We start from the raw sequence: 16,469 nt of genomic DNA, 5'->3' as shown, positions 1-16,469 counted from the left end.
GACAAAGTTAATCACATAATGAATTATATGCTTATAACATAAGCAACTTAAAGCTATTTCAACTTATTTTAGGAAATATATGTAAGTTATTAAAAGTGGTGGGACTTGGAGCTGAGGTTGTGGCTCTGGGTAGAGTGCTTGCCTAGCATATGTGAGACCCTGGGTTTGATCCTCAGTACCACATATAAATAAATAAATTAAATAAAGGTATTGTGTCCACTACAACTTAAAAATATTTATTAAAAAAAGAAGAAGTGGTGGGACTGCGATCTGTGCCCTTCTCACCTTGTTGGCTTAGATGTTGCTATGCATCATCATCTCCACCTCCTACTGGGAGTCAGGTCTAAGAGCCTGTTTGGCAAGAACCATGACAACTTCATATTCAAAGCCACTGCTGGGAAAGTTTTGTTTCTTTTTGTTTGGATTTATATGTAATTTTCTTTCCAACTGACACTTCACTACTCTATGCACTTTGAATCCTGCTTTTAAAATTAGACGTCTGCTTGTCTTTAAATATTCGTGGAGGTAATTTAATGGGAGTGCCTATAATTTAAAAAAGGATTTTGCTACTTTGAAAAATGCGGGGTTCTCTTCTTTGGTCACCTCCCCCATCTTCCCACTCTCGGTGGTACCTCTGCCCTTGCCCTGATTTGAGACCGCAGGGAGAATTCGCATCCCCGGCTATGATCCAGAAGGGAGCTCTCCAGCTGGCTGCAAACTATTCACAGGTGGATCCCCCATTCCCAGCGCCCCCGCCCCTAGGGTTGCCCCGCCTCGCCTCCGGCCCCGCCCCGCCGCTCCTCGCGCATTGGTGAGGCCGGCTGTCAATCTCCAAGCTGCTGGGGAAGGGGCGCAGCCTGGCTGCAGTCCCTCTGCAGAGGGCTGTTTGCTCAGGGTGCGAGGTGGTTCCCAGGCTGTCTGGGCCCAGTGCTGCGCAAGATTGCCCGACCTCAGCAGTGGAGTTCACGCCAGCGCTAACGGTAAGTGAAGGCAGGTTAGAAGGCTGCGGAGGCGGTGGGTCGGAGAAGTGTCAGGTCCGCTCACCTCCTGTGCGGCAGAGTGGGTGGGAGGTGCCCTCATTACAAGGGGGACCCGGGTCCTCCGAGATGGCCAGGAGTGAGAACCTAGAAGGTCATTAGTCCGCAGGCGTCTCCCACCTACCCACTTGGCTTTACCGCTAGTACCAGAAGCATAGATTACGGTATTTTTCCCCTCTCCTTTACCCTGTTTTGGAAAATGTGACTTGAGATTCCTGACCATTATAATTTTACAGATAGCTTGAAGCTTGGTTATCTGTTCCACGCCCCCGACATTTTCCTTTTTGAGTACTTTATCCTGCGCGCTCCATATCCTGCCATAAAGGGTATCAAGCCAGAGAGATTCCTTCCTCCAGAAGGAAGCTTCGTGGTCCATATCTGGTGCTCGGGAAAGATGCTTTGCTTTCCTCAGATAGTGGTTGCTCTTTGCTGCAAGGGATAGAAGGAAGGTGGTGTTTTCTGTGGCATTAGACATAAGATTCGGTGAAAAACGGGGGCTTTAAGGTTTCCTGAGTCAGTGAAGCTACCCTTGCAGGTTAAGGACGAGTCATTAGCAATCTAACATTCTTCTAAGTTTTAATGTCTACAGACTGCCTCGCGCCCTCCCCCACCTCCATTTCTGTTAGGCTTCTGTTTGGATGTTTGTTTCTACAGCATGATATACATTCAAGTGAGCTTTACAAGCAGTTGTCTTAGGGCAATTCAGGTTAGTTTCTAATGATACATTCTTAAAAATAATCTGTTTTCAATATTTCTATTAGTAATACATCCTCTGCTTACTAAAAATGCTTAAGCTCTGAGAATGCACAAGAGATGAGAAGACTTGAGTTACAATCAGCTGAGGTTCTGGTGCTGATTGAAGCATTATGTGTGAAAGATACTGTAAAATGTTCATATTTTCTGCCATCGTTCTAGAATGACTTTGTCTTAGAAGCATGAAGTATGCCATACTGAACCCAAAAATATATTTCCTTAGATCATAAACTGATTTTCCAGAATTCCAGTTCACAAAACCAAGGGCTACCCAAATGAAACTTCATTTAGGATTTACATAAAAAACAGTTATGAGAAAAGAATTCACTTGCCTATTTTAGGATACCAACTAAAATTTATAGGATTTTTTGTTAGGTAATCACCTCATATCTGCATTATTTGATGCTATCATACTACTCTGTGGATTAATTTTAAATACTCCTTCATATTTTTGTTTAGCCTATCAATTTGCCAATTGCATGGCTTATCAATTTATATTTGGCTTTTAAATTGGTTCCAGAACCAAAAAATAAAAAGACTTTCAAAAGCTTGGTTTTAAAATAGTAAGAACTCAGTCTAGGTTCAATTATGAGTTGATGGGCTGCATTATGGTTAATTAAATGACCATTAAACAATTTTTTAAAATTTGACTAATGGATTTATTGAAGATAAGAAAAAAATAGTTTTCTGATGAAACTCTTAAAGCCCAGTTTCAGAGCATAGGTTTTAGAAACAGGCAGCGCTGGGCTGAATGTGAGCCTGTTACCTAACTTTGTAATCTTAGGAAAGCTGTTTCATCTGTAGACAGAGATACTACCACCCACTCATTTGGTAATATCCTGGTTCAGGTTAGAGATGTATGTAAAAGTGCTCAGCATGGACTAATACACAAGAGTTGCTGAACATATGTCAGCTATTATCATTAACTTGTACCAACCTCCAACTACGTGCATACCACAGTGGAAAAAGTATGAACAGCAAACACTTAAGTGAAACACCAAAGTTATAGAACTAAATTGAGAGTGGAGATTGACAGTGATGTTAAATTTTCCTAAGAGTATGTATGAAAACTAGCACCTTCTTGATAGAACATACACTTTTAGAACAGAAACCTTATGGTACAATGGAAAGAACTCTAGAGAGTCAAAATCTTCTAACTATGGCTATGACCTTATCTGCCAAGTGCCCCCTCTGGAGCTCAATTTTGTCATCTGGCTGGACCTGAATGACCTCAAGTAATCTCTGATTTCCTTTGCAGCTTCAAAATTCTTTATATTAGATTATTTGTCATCCTGCCCTTCACTGTTTTTTGTTGTTTGTAGTTGTTGTTTGCTGAACTTACAATTTACGATCATTAATAATTCATGAAGACAAGCCCAACTAAAGAATTGACAATATCAGACTTGCAGAGTAATCCAAAATGAAATTTTCACAAAAAGAAAATATATATATTCATATCAAAATATTTTTGATAGGGCAAAAGTAGACCCCAATTTCTACTCTTTAGTCATTTAGGAAGTTACTATATGGAAAACATGCCCAGTAGAATCTACATTCAACTGAAATAATGTTCACAGAAAATAATATTCTCATGGTCAAATAAAATACCATTTTTTTATTCTCATCAGGTTGGTCTTGAAATAGAAGACCTTTCATGAAGAAATTAAAAAAGAAATTGCAACCAATAGAGAAATGAGGCCTCTGTCTACTAGAGAAAGCCCTAAAACAACCGTATAAAGTAGGATGAAAGGAATGAATATACCTGGGAGAGATTTTACTCAGTGTGAATATTTTTGTCCACCAGTTTGCCCTAAAAGGCTGCCTAAGGAAGAAATAATATAGTTTTCTAGAGAATGAAAGAGTGTGGTGTAAATATGGAGACCACAGTTTCTGAAATTCAAGTAGAAAATAAGGATGAAATGAAATTAGCAGAAGTCAGTCCTCAGAATGAAAGACATGAGGAAAAAACATCCATGCTTTGCTTCAAGAGAAGAAAGAAAGCAGTCAAGGCAGTGAAGCCCAAAGCTGTCTCTGAGGCTGCCAATGTGGCAAGGGAGTGTCCGGTAGAAGCAGGAGCTTCTGATCAGCCACAGCACCCAGGGGGCACCTGGGCCTCAATCAAACGTCTAGTAACACACAGGAAAAGGTCAGATTCTTCAAAGCAGCAAAAGTCATTTAAGGCTGAAGTGCAACCTGAAATAAAGGATGAGGATGCTGATCTTCCTAAGAAAAAGGTAAAATCCAGAATTAAGATTCCCTGCATAAAATTCTCAAAAGGTACACAAAGAAGTAATCATTCCAGAATTACAGAAGACTCAGACTGCACCATCAAAGTCCAAAAAGAGGCTGAAGGGTTGGATATACAAACTCAGACCCAATTAAATGACCAGGCAACAAAGGCTAAGTCAGCCCAGGACCTAAGTGAAGGCATCCTGCACAAAGATGGTGATGAGGTCTGTGAATCAAATGTGAACAGCAGCATAACATCTGGAGAGAACGTGATTTCAGTAGAACTTGAATTAGATAATGGGCATTCTGCTATTCAAACAGGAACTCTAATCCTTGAAAAGGAAATTGAAATGATTGAAGAAAAACAAAGTGTTCAACCCCAACAAGCAAGCCCACTTGCAAGTTCAGAAACAGACAACCAGCAACTAGTGGCTTCTGATGTTCCTCCATCACCTGCAATCCCAGATCAGAAAACTATGGAAGAATCCAGTAACAGTGTCCTAGAAAGCAGACCATACTGTGAAGACTATGAAAGTAGAGAGATGGCAGCTGAAGAGAATAAGCCAAAAGATACTGAATTGAGCCAGGAATCAGATCTGAAAGAAAATGGGATCAATGCAGAGAAACCCAAATCAGAAGAAAGCAAAAGAATGGAGCCAATTGCTATTATTATTACAGACACTGAAATCAGTGAATTTGATGTTAAGAAATCTAAAAATGTCCCTAAGCAATTCTTAATTTCAATAGAAAATGAGCAAGTAGGGGTTTTCGCTAATGATAGTGGTTTTGAGGGTAGAACTCCAGAACAATATGAAACACTCTTAATAGAAACAGCTTCTTCTCTTGTCAGGAATGCTATCCAGTTGTCTATAGAACAGCTGGTTAATGAAATGGCCTCCGATGATAATAAGATAAACACTCTCCTACAGTGACTTAATTTCCAGGTCAAGGAAGAAAAGCTTAACCATTTACACATTTGTGGCATTTCTTGTTCAGAAACAAATAAGATTTATCACTTGTGGAATTAAAGGTAAAAATTCCAGCCTACAAGTGCTAAAGAGTAAATCAAGTTCATAAAACTCTACCACTGAAGTGCAGTCACTTCTGGATTGAAGGAAGTCAGCACAGATTGCAACACAAAGTGACATACAGGGAGTACTAAAATGGCATATGGAGATTGTTTGGGGAAGGAAATATTTATTGAGCACTGCAGTATGCCATAAGCTCTTTACTGTTCTCTGACGTCAAAGTCTGATTTCTTTTTAATAGTTCACTGCTGTGTAACATCGAATTCAGTTTTCAAAAACTTTTTTTACACTGCACTTTTATGTTGTTTAAAATGGTGAATAAGGTGAGTTATTTTTGTGAATCTGTATTTTATAGTTATTATATTCCTCAGCAGTAGTATTACCTCAAAAAATATATTGCATTTCTAACTTCAGCAGACGGTATGCATAATATGCATACTGGAATTAAACATAAGTGGTTTTCTCATTTTGCTCAAGTCCCTTACAAAAACCATTCATGAGATCCTTCAAATAGGCAAATAGTGTGGAAACAAGGGATACAGTTTCCCTTTCCACCTTGCTTTAGCTCCATCAGATCTGTATATATCCATTTTTATACCGGCTGATACTGGCTGGTCTGCTGAAAAGTGTAAAACAAAACAATGAAAACAAAATGAGGGGAATATTACTTTTCATCCAGGAGAAGTAACAAATGATCACAGCACAGAATTCTTCTTCAAGAATTTCTTCTTTAAAGACCCTATTTACCAACCTCTCCTTAAAGAGGGGAGAGATCTGATGGTAAAGATCCTAGGAAATTATAATATTCCAGTGAAAATGTTGTTTATTCTTGGCTAAGAATGAGCCATGTATAGTTATTTATAAGGTACATATTTTCAGCGTGTCTATGTGTTAAGAGAAACCAGTAAAAAGTATTTTACATGAATATTGAAAATTAACTTTTCATCACAATTTCCAGTCCAGCTAATATTTTACAAAAACGAGAAGGGCTCATTTGCATTTTATTCAGTTATTTAAAGAGAAGCATTCAATCACATTAATGATTGCCATGATTTTTGGAGAAAATTCTATCCTCTGTTTTTTTTGTATGAAATGGCCACGATACCCTAACATACTTCCTTGCCTCACAGGTTAGAGTTCATATTATATAGTCTCCCATTTTCTAAACTGAGTTATGGTGTTACTAGTTGAAACACATGAAGAAATGGAAGTATGAATGGTAAGGTTTGTTGAAGACCACCTTAGAGGAAGGATGCACATTAGATGATTTTAAATGATCTGGGTGACGACTTGGCGTCATTTCAAGATTGCTTACACAAAGTTATGTGCTAATTTTTCCTATAATTCATTTTTTGGTAAATAAGTTTTGAGACCTCTGACAGAGAAAGCTAGTCTGACTTTGGAATTAAACCAAATAATGGATATTATTAGTAAGATTCTTTGCTGCAGTACAAAAATATTTCTCCCAGATTTTCCTACCTTCATATTTATAATATTGGTGGGGAAGTTTCCTTTAGTAGCAAGATAAAAAATGACCCAAGAAATCCTTGTCTTTTAATTATACAACTTCTACCAATATTTTTTAAAGATTAAGTCATATTCTTTGAAACACTCTTTAACTCTCTATATGTGGTGCTAATAGACTTAGAAAGCTACCAGCAAATATCACATATTAAAATGAACAACTTAAAAACCTGATTAAGGTTGGTGCATTGTAGAGTATTTTGAAGAATCCTGTCTTCATTTATTACAAGGATTGCTCCAAGCCAATATACTTGCATTATAATTTTCCAGTAATCTCTTATGAACAAGCAAAAGTATAGCATTCATCAGTTATTTAAAGCAGTTTGGAAGGTTTAGACATTTATTTAGGATTTTAAAAAAACAGATACAAGCTAAATATGTATAGTGAAATATCTAGGTTTCACACTGTTGTTTGATAAATGTAATTTTGGTTAGAATGCATTATGATTGTTTTTATGATGATATGTATACTCTCACTTGTGTTCTTTATAAAGTGGTTTCTCCTCAATTTTTTCTGGTGAATTAAATAACTAGTATTTATTTGAAAATACAATCCTCAAATTAATTGGTCTCAATCTATTATATCTGTTACATGGCCAAATCCTATTATAGTGAATTTCTGAAGGGATCCAAATTGTTTTTTTGTTATAGAAATAAGCAGGAATTGGATGGCCTAGAAGTCTCTCATAAAATATTTTTTATTATAATAGTATTTTTTAAGTAATTTTACCACATATGCAAAATACTGTGTGAATATAAATAGTTTCTGATTCACTTCACATCCATTTGATCATTTAAAAAGCTTAAATTTAAGAACATCATATTTTCATTTAAATCTGCTATGGTATAAATATTGCTTTTAATGAACATTTATTAGCTAGGATTTAGCTTCACTTTGAACTCAGATTTTTTTTTGCAAGCCTGGGGGAGTTTATCAGATTCTTATTAATCTTTTCAGCATATTATCTTCCCCCTTTTAAGAGTCAAGTATTATTCACTTTTGCTTCTTACAACACAGGATATTAAAATTCTCCTCTATTTTATGTAGCACTATTCACCTAACATTTTTTAAAGCACTTTACAAGATATAAAAATAGTACCCAGTAAAGGTAGAAGAAAACAAAAGAACTTTCAAACAGAAATTATGTTCCCTGCCACCTCCTCCACCTCAAAGAATAATAAGCATGTGGCACAAATGGAGTTCTTCATATAAAAGCTGTCTGCATAATTTTCTTTCAAGGTAATATATTTGACAGCACAGAGTTTGCAATGGTCTTAATTGGGCTACTATGCAGTGGAGTCTTAGAAACTTTCTAATTTACTTTTGAGAACTTGTATTATGTCACCAGTATATTTGAAGAAGCATCTTGCTAAAGGTTGTTTCGGAGATCATGAGAGGGCTCCAGTCAAATCTGCAAGCATTCCAGAGTTAATTTTATCCATAAATTTCTAACTAACTTCAAGTTGCCTTACTTTTTAAAGTTAAGATTTTTTTAGGGTTTTACAGCAGAATTTAAAAAATAATTGTGAGACTTTAGAATCTTATTGTTCGAAAACATCCTTTTAATGTCAACTTTACTGAAAAAAGTCTACTTTCTAATTTCATCTGCTATTAAATATATCAGGGTTTGATTTTTCTGCCTGCTGTTTCTGAATCCCTTAAGTTTTAGAGTTCTTTAGTTTCAAATTCCTGTGTTTTATTGTGTAACATGAGGTTTCTTACACACAATTCAAAATATCCTCCATAGTACATTTTATGAAAGATTTTTAAAATAATGATCCTTATTTAGTTACATTTATTAGAATGAAGCTACATAAAACTTGTGTGTGCAGATTAAATACTATTTGATTCAGCCTCTGTTCGGCATTACACGTGCCAAACATTTTGATAATGGAACAGGCTCTCTGCTTTCCAAGAGCTCAGTTTAGGGAGCAGGACAGCAGAAGCTGGGACAGAGGTTAAGGCAAAGAGCCACAGACAGTGCAGCAACATAAGGCCAGATAGGGAAGCATAGAGAGTAATTTTGGGTTGTGTGGGGGAAAGTGTCATCTGAATACACTAGCAGTTTCAAAAGAGTTAAACAGTATATTCATTCTGAATTGTGCCTAGGTACAGAAAAAGGCCTGCATAACGTTACATATTTATAGTAGTTCATTGTCTGTAAAAATGTTAAGTGGATGAGCTATTCTGAAAGTCTTAAGAATTCCATTTTGTATTTCTCATTAAAATTGGTATTGTATTACTGTGGATCAGAAGTTAGTATTAAATAAATAATACTGAGAAAAAGGTTTCAAGCTGAATTAATTTAGATACTAATTATTAATAAAGAATGTTTATTTATGCACAGCTTTTAAAAATGGTAAATTATGTCCACTTCATAAAACTATAAATATCATACTGATAAAACCACTTTGTTAGCCTTACCAAAAGTTCCACTCAGCTGATTGGGCATCAGACAGACTTTATATATGTGCCTGAAGGAGTCTACTTTCAGCAAGAGACATAAAAAGAGAACTAGAATTCTTAACTAATTCAACCTAAAGGGAAGTTCTGAATGTGATGCCACCTGTGAATTTAATGAAAACTGTTTGGGAGGCTGGGGGTATAGCTCAGTGGTAAGAGCTCTTGCTTAGCAATGCAAGAAGTCCTGGGTTTGCTCCCCAGTGCTGCTTAACAAAACAAAACAATAATAGAAACAAAAAAGGCAGTTTTTATCCTTTCTTGCTATATACTCATTAGTTGTCTTTTCTGAATTATATTAATCTGATTTCTTAATGATCTTTATGGTTTCCCAAATAATCAAGCCATCTTGATGTAAAAAATGCTTAAATTATCCAGGTAGTACCGGTTAAGGCTGGGTGTGTCAAAAGTTCTGTGACTACTAAGACACTGATTCATTCTGCTAACATAATGCTGGTTTTTCTTAATTACAGCCCAATAATAATATTTGGGCTCTATGAAAGACTTGGACCCATTTAAAAGTTGACCTTCAAAGTCCTAAAACTAAACCTAGTTCCAGTTAATGTCTTTTTTTTTTTTTTGTAGATGGACACAATACCTTTATTTTATTATTTTTTTAATACGGTGCTGAGGATCAAATCCAGTGCCTCACATGCTAGGTGAGCACTTTACACTGAACTGTATTTTTAAAAAATATTTATTTTTTAGTTGTAGTTGGACACAATACCTTTATTTTATTTATTTTTATGTGGTGCTGAGGATCAAACCCAGGGCCTCTCACATGCTAGGTGAGCACCCTACCACTGAGCCACAATCCCAGCCCTTCCAGCTGTAAGTTTTATATTTTTAGAGACAGGGTCTTGCTGAGTTGCTTAGCGCCTCACTTTTGCTGAGGCTGGCTTTGAACTCACGATCCTCCTGCCTTAGCCTCCCAAGCCACTGGGAATACAGACTGCGCCACTGCACCTGGCTCAGTTATCAAAATTTTAAAATTTTCATCAAATTACATATTTCTAGAAATATACACTACCTTTTGCAAACTTGTCCTCACAGGCAACTCTGCTAATCCCTGTTAAAGCCACCTTGGCTCCAACTGTTTTGAGTTCCTTCCCCACTTCCAGTTTAAGCTTACCAAAGGTTGTTCCTGAGCTCTACAAAAAATACATATGTGTTTGTACATGTACACATGACACACTGTCAGAACTGCAGTGAATTCTCAGCAATGTTGGGTGCAGGCACCATAAAAAAGTAAAACCTAGAGAAGATGGTGATAGCTCCTAACTTAGAAAACTCCCAGCCTTAAAACTGATTTTCAACCTATTATAACCATGATAGCAGTCCCTAGCGGTTTCTGTACATTAGCAAGACTAAACACTTTCCTTACATTTGCTTTGTAACTAAACTTAAAAAGGACTTTCAGCCTTGACCTTTATGACACTGCAATTATGGGGCAGGATTAAGCCTTTCATATATTTTTCATAGGTGAACTTGGGGCCATAACCAGGGTCTTCCACTTCTGCCCTCCTGGGAGATTAGGTGCAAATAACTGCACATGCTTCCTAAGTGCTAGGGATTGAACCCAGGACCTCATGCATGCTAAGCACACACTCTGCCCTGAGCCACACTCCCAGCCCTGTATCTAAATCTTTTATCCCCAAATCCCTGCTTTAACATCTGTATCTTTGGGTCACACAGAAATGTCTGGCCAATATGGTCACTAGGGGGACTCTGCGATACCCTGGTGATCCATCACCATAGCTAATGCAGCTATAGGCATGCATATGTGTGCTCATCAAACAGCCTCACGTATAAATTTCAGGACACAGGTTTCATGTGTAATTGTCATTTGCAAAATCAGGTATTTAGGCAGAATATCTCTAAGTGTCATACAAAATTGAAGTATTTCTATCCTCCTAACAGAATGACTAAAGTAGAATTGCCCTTAAATGCTAGAAGGCTGAGATGTATAGAATGCCAAAACAAATGGTCACTACACAATTCAGATGAAAAAAAAAATGAACTGGATTTTCTATATTTTATCCAAATATGTCACAAATAGCCTTGTCAGCTATTTCCCTGATTTCAGCATGAATTTGCATAGAATTATCTCTAATTTTCTGAGTTCTCTCTATGTGCTCAATATCTGGCTAATGCATTTCTCCTGAAAGATGATGAATAACTGTGAATAATAGCAATCATTAAGTTTTGTTAAACTCTAATAAGACTTTTCTGTATTTATCTGAGTGGTATACATCTTTTTTCATTAAGCCATACTTTACAAACAGTAAAAAGAAAAATCTACCTATTTGTAGCATATAACAAATTTTGACAAGTCTTTAAACTTAAATCTTATTATGACCTCTATACCATCTGTGTATTTACACATAATCTGCAGGGCCATCATGGTGGCTGAGTGTATCCATCAAAGTTTGAGAGGTCTACAAAGAGATGCGTAAAATTTTTTTAAAAAGTCTTCCCTTTATATGCCTTTCCTCCCATACTTTAAAATACTGTGGTTGGAAAAAAGAGGACAGGAACCACTTCACTCATAGTATGAGACTGCATATTTGTGAGAAAGGGGAAGTGTTCAGAAACGAGAACTGACTGGCTAAGAAAATTTTTTATATCATTTCTCTGGAATCTTTGGTCTGCATTTAAAGACCTTTCCCCTTCCTTATGCAAATGTTTCATTTTCTCATTCAAAAAGTTAACAGATGAATATTTGCTGAAGAACCATTACAGTTTATTTAGATTTCCTTCCCTACAAAGCAGTTTCTACAAATCTCAGTCCCTCCCATCTCCCATTCCTTTGTTTTGTTTTTAACCTACACATTTAGAACAAAGTATCATATGTCATATGTCTTCAGAAAAACAGGCTAAATTCATAAGGTCTCATTCTTCAAAGACTCACTAGGTACACACAAATCTGATGTGGGACTTCCCGAAACTCAGTAAAAACACAACTATAGCTGGTGAGGGACACCTTCTCCAGCTGCCTCCTTCCATAGCCTCTCCCTGGCTCTGAGAAGGGAAGGGACTAGTGCAGTGTACAAGGAATCCCTCCCAGTGCACTGCTACTCACTCCTTCAGACTTCTGACAGTAAAGGAAAACGGTAAAGGGTTACTTTATTTCTGTTATTTTAATATGATATCACCAAGTTGTTTCAATGGAAAAAGTATAACATTGTATAAACACTGGAAGAAAATTTATCTGAGGGAAATGGATTCATTTTCCAAGTTGGCTCATCAACTGTGAAATAAAACTGATGAAAGCAATTGGTGGCTAGGTATTAAGTTCTAGGAGAAAACTAACAATAACCTTGTAGTAGAAATGGGAACAAATTTAAAAGACAGACATTCACTAATTTTTGGAAGGCAAGAAGAGCTGAGGGTAAGAGGATTCCATTAAAGAGAAAGGAATTCTCAGCTTACTCAGACTAGAACTAGATGGAAGGAAATGAGGAAGAATAAAAAAAAAAAAATACCACTGTAGTGAGCAGCTGAACCATAGTTGTAAAAGAAATTAAATGGTCTACCTCAGATTGTGGATGTGAAAAAAAAAAAAAAAAAAGCAAGGAGTCATTTTCTCAAACGTCTCCATTTTCTCAAATCCCTTCACCAGACAAAACATCAACTGAATTTGACACCTGATCAGAAGAGCCAACATGACTGGACCAAAATTCCATGACCTTTGGTTAATGACTTGTAAAAATCCTCAGAAATGCTCAATATTAAAATAAAAGTGGGATGCTTTAAAAAGTTATCTACTGGGGGGGGGGAAAGTTATCTACTGATATGATATTTACATGTAAAGTGGAGGCATCCTAATCAAAGAGGGATGTTAAGATATTGTAATACCTAACTTGAAATTTTAGGAAAATCCTGACTATAAAGTAAAGGCAAATCCAGAAGTAGCTAACAATTAAGAGTAACACCAAACTTGGTGCATTTTTAAAAAGTACACTGGTGCCACCTTTTGGCCAATTGAAAATTTACAAAAAATTTTTTTAATATTTATTTTTTAGTTATAGGTTGTCACAATATTTTATTTTTATGTGGTGCGGGGGATGGAACCCAGTGCTTCACGCATAGTAGGTGAGCACTCTACCCCTGAGCCACAACCCCAGCCCCCAAGATTTACAAAATTATAACCTACAATCCCATTTTAATTTCACCAAGAGAATTTAGAGACACAATTATTTCATTCAAATAGTATATGAATAGATTTAAAACTGTCCCAATTAATACACCTCTGATTTTTAAATAATCACATTTTTAATTTTTTATAATCTGGGGGATAGGATAATACAAATAGAATTCACTTCACAACAAACGTATCACATACTCCATTAAAATAATAATTAACTTCAAAAATAATTGGGATATAAATCTTAAAATAAGTTTCTTTGCATCCTTTAATTCCTGACAACTACCACAAAACTTATATTAGGCTTTTACGCTAGGGTTGGTCAACCTCAGCTCCACGGACACTGAGCTGGGTGGTTCTTCATTGTGGGAGGCTATCTTCTGCACTGTAAGATTTTTAGCAGCATCCGTGATTGATACCCATTAAATGCCAGTAGCAACCTTCCCTTATCTCCTATTCAGTAGATGACCAAAACCATCTCCATACTGCCAGATGTTACCATGGAGAGGGGGATATCTCTGTGTGCTGGTTAATGTCTGAACTTGACTGGATCATGAAGTATTCATATATTTAGTCAAACAGTATTCTGGGTGTCTGTAAGCATTTTTTTTTTAATTTAGGATACTGATCTCCTGTCTTTGGATGAATATTGAAATACTGGCGTGGGTCTCAAACCTGCCTAATTTTGAACTGGAACTTCTGCCATTAGCTCTACTGGTTTCAAGGCCTTTGGACCACACTAGAACTACACCATTGGCTCCCCTGTTTCTCAGTTTGCAAAATACAGATGTTGAGACTTCTCAATTCCATAAATGCATGAGCCAATTTCTTGTAACACATCTATATATCTATCTCATCTTTCTATCTCCTGTTGGTTCCTTTTCACTGGAGAATCCCATCCTGACTGACATATGGTTGAGAACCACTGATGTAGATTATGTTACTGGGGGCAAGGAGATATAATGTAAATAGGGAAGATAGGGGCAAAGAAACTTCTGGGAAATGACTAGACATTTATTACCTTTCTTTCCAGAAATGGCAGTTGGAAGGCACTTATTTGATTAGGATACCCCTTTTCTTTTACTACAGATTATGGTTGGGAAGAACAAGGTCCACTGATACTTTTTTGCATCACACCTCCAAAATGTTACCCAGCACACAGACTACTTACCTCAATACTAGGAAGACAATATTTGGCAGGACTGCTGTAAAATAAGAACACAATCTATAAGCTGAGCTAATAAAAGGTTTTGTTTATAAATTACATTGATTTGTCTTGATAAAGTACATAGAATCTATTGTTTCTATTCCAACTGGAGAATACAAAACTTTCTAAGAATTTTTCTGAAGCAAATTCATAGTACATTAGTTGAAAGAGTTAATCATACAACGTATTATTGATTTTAGTCTCCTGCATTTGCTATAAATTACCTATAATTTTAAGATTTCTTCAGTATGCCCTTTATTATTATGCAAATATTTATAGTTCAACTTTCTTTTAAAATATTTTATTTATATTTTGATTTGACTAAATGAGTTTTTTGGCACAAAATATAGTTGATGACACTTAATGTCAATTGCACTGGAGCAATATCTACTAGATAATCAAGTGTGGTACAGACACATGTTGAAGCACAAAACATTTTTCCAGGTCTTGATAATAATCACAGTTTCGGATCTAAGACATCCAGGCATGGGACAGTAAAACCTTACCAGTTTAAAAAAAAAAAAAGTAGGTATAGCAGAGCATATGTACACATTTCACTCTTAAGAATTTAAAAATTAATTGTAATACAATGCCAAAGACCTACATTCAGTTTAAAACATACAAAGACACAAGTTACATTATAAAAACTCTGACATGGCCTATTTTTACCTCAATTACTACAAAAAAATAGATATTGATCATCAAGAATCTGAGTTACAACATCAAACATTTGCCTGTACAAATAAATTTTAATAGAGTTATACACTCTCCAGATTATCTTTTTCCATTATATATATTTCCTTCAGTTTTTAGTGAAAATTATTTTAATACTATTTTAAAGTAATATTAATGAAGTACCATGTAATATCCTTACTCCATTTTCTATTCCTATTTACTATTAAAATCGTCTTTATCAAAAAAATGAATGGCTATTTCTTCATTGTCTTTGTTCCTTTTCCTATGTGAAAACAACACATTTGGAGAAACTTCCAATAAAGCTGAAATTGGCAAGATTTTATTCCCAATAATGCCAAAAGCCTATCTTCTTTGCTGAAGGCTAAAGAAAAATTGTTATAATTACAGTAGAATAAGAATTCAAGCAATTTTGTTATTTGTAAAAAATGAGTTTTGTCAGTTAATTATTGAATATTAAATAGTACACAACTGCTTTTAACATGTTCTAGAATTTATAAGCTGAAATATTGGTTAATATTTTTAGTCACAGAATAAATGTAGTTTTCTCTTTATGGTTGGTTTTTTATCATTAATACTAACAGAATACAAATCCTCACAACACCCCTATGAGGTAGGTATTACTTGTACTTATTTTACAGGCAGGAAATCAGAAAGCCAGAGCAAGAAGGAACAATCTCAAAAATTACAGATCAAGAATTTTGGTTTTCTTATAAGGCAGACTACTTATTAGACATTAAGTTTTGATAATACACTCATAAGGACAAATACTGAAATTGTCTATTTTTTTTCCAAGAAAAAAAACTATATGTAGAATTTGAAAAGAAGAGAAAATTTAAAGCTGACCCATGGGGAAAATGCCTAGTTAGTTTTCCAGTTTTAAGAATGATAATCATTAAGCAAACCTACATTATTAGAATACTTTCTAAAAACATAGTTCTATTTTGCAGATGATATAGTCATAACAAAAGGCTTTACATAAAAGAACTTTAAAAATTTTAGTGAGGAATCATGTCTTAAAGAAAACAAAAAACCAGCCAGGCATAGTGGTGCACGCCTGTAATCACAGCTGCTCAGGAGGCTGAGATAGGAGGATCCCAAGTTTAAAGCCAGCCTCAGCAATGGTGAGATGCTAAGCAATTCAGTGAGACCCTGTCTCTAATAAAATACCAAATTGGGCTGGGGATGTGGCTCAGTGGTCAAGTACCCCTGAGTTCAATCCCCTGTACCAAAAAAAAAAAAAAAAAAAAAAAAAAAAACCACAACTCTCAGGGCCCAGTGTTAGGCTTATGACAGTTATTTTAAAAATGCCTGATGAATGAAAAAAGAAAAAAAAGTTACTGGCTCTCTGGAATTCAGCTTTTGGGATTTTTTTTCCCCAATAAAATGA

General features: G+C 35.8%; 2 protein-coding genes across 4 annotated transcripts in view; one reads left to right on the top strand and one right to left on the bottom strand.

Annotated features, from left to right (window-relative positions):
- The window catches only part of Zbtb25 (zinc finger and BTB domain containing 25), a 59,378-nt gene that overhangs the window by 19,005 nt on the left and 23,904 nt on the right, over positions 1-16,469 (bottom strand). For 2 of the 3 annotated variants that reach the window (XM_077800341.1, XM_026385097.1), the window contains exon 4: positions 14,351-14,384. In XM_077800341.1, the coding sequence (XP_077656467.1) occupies positions 14,358-14,384 (27 nt within the window). In that variant the 3' untranslated portion in view covers positions 14,351-14,357. The remainder of the gene's footprint in view (positions 1-14,350; positions 14,385-16,469) is intronic. The other variant, XM_077800342.1, reaches the window with a different exon arrangement.
- Akap5 (A-kinase anchoring protein 5) lies at positions 3,665-4,951 on the top strand. Its single transcript, XM_026385098.2, has one exon. It carries the CDS (start codon positions 3,665-3,667, stop codon positions 4,949-4,951), a length of 1,287 nt encoding a protein of 428 aa, XP_026240883.2.

Source organism: Urocitellus parryii, chromosome 6 (assembly GCF_045843805.1).
Source record: "Urocitellus parryii isolate mUroPar1 chromosome 6, mUroPar1.hap1, whole genome shotgun sequence".
NCBI lineage: Eukaryota > Metazoa > Chordata > Mammalia > Rodentia > Sciuridae > Urocitellus > Urocitellus parryii.
Note: the sequence above shows the minus strand (reverse complement) of the source record. Positions and strands in the feature narration are given on the sequence as shown.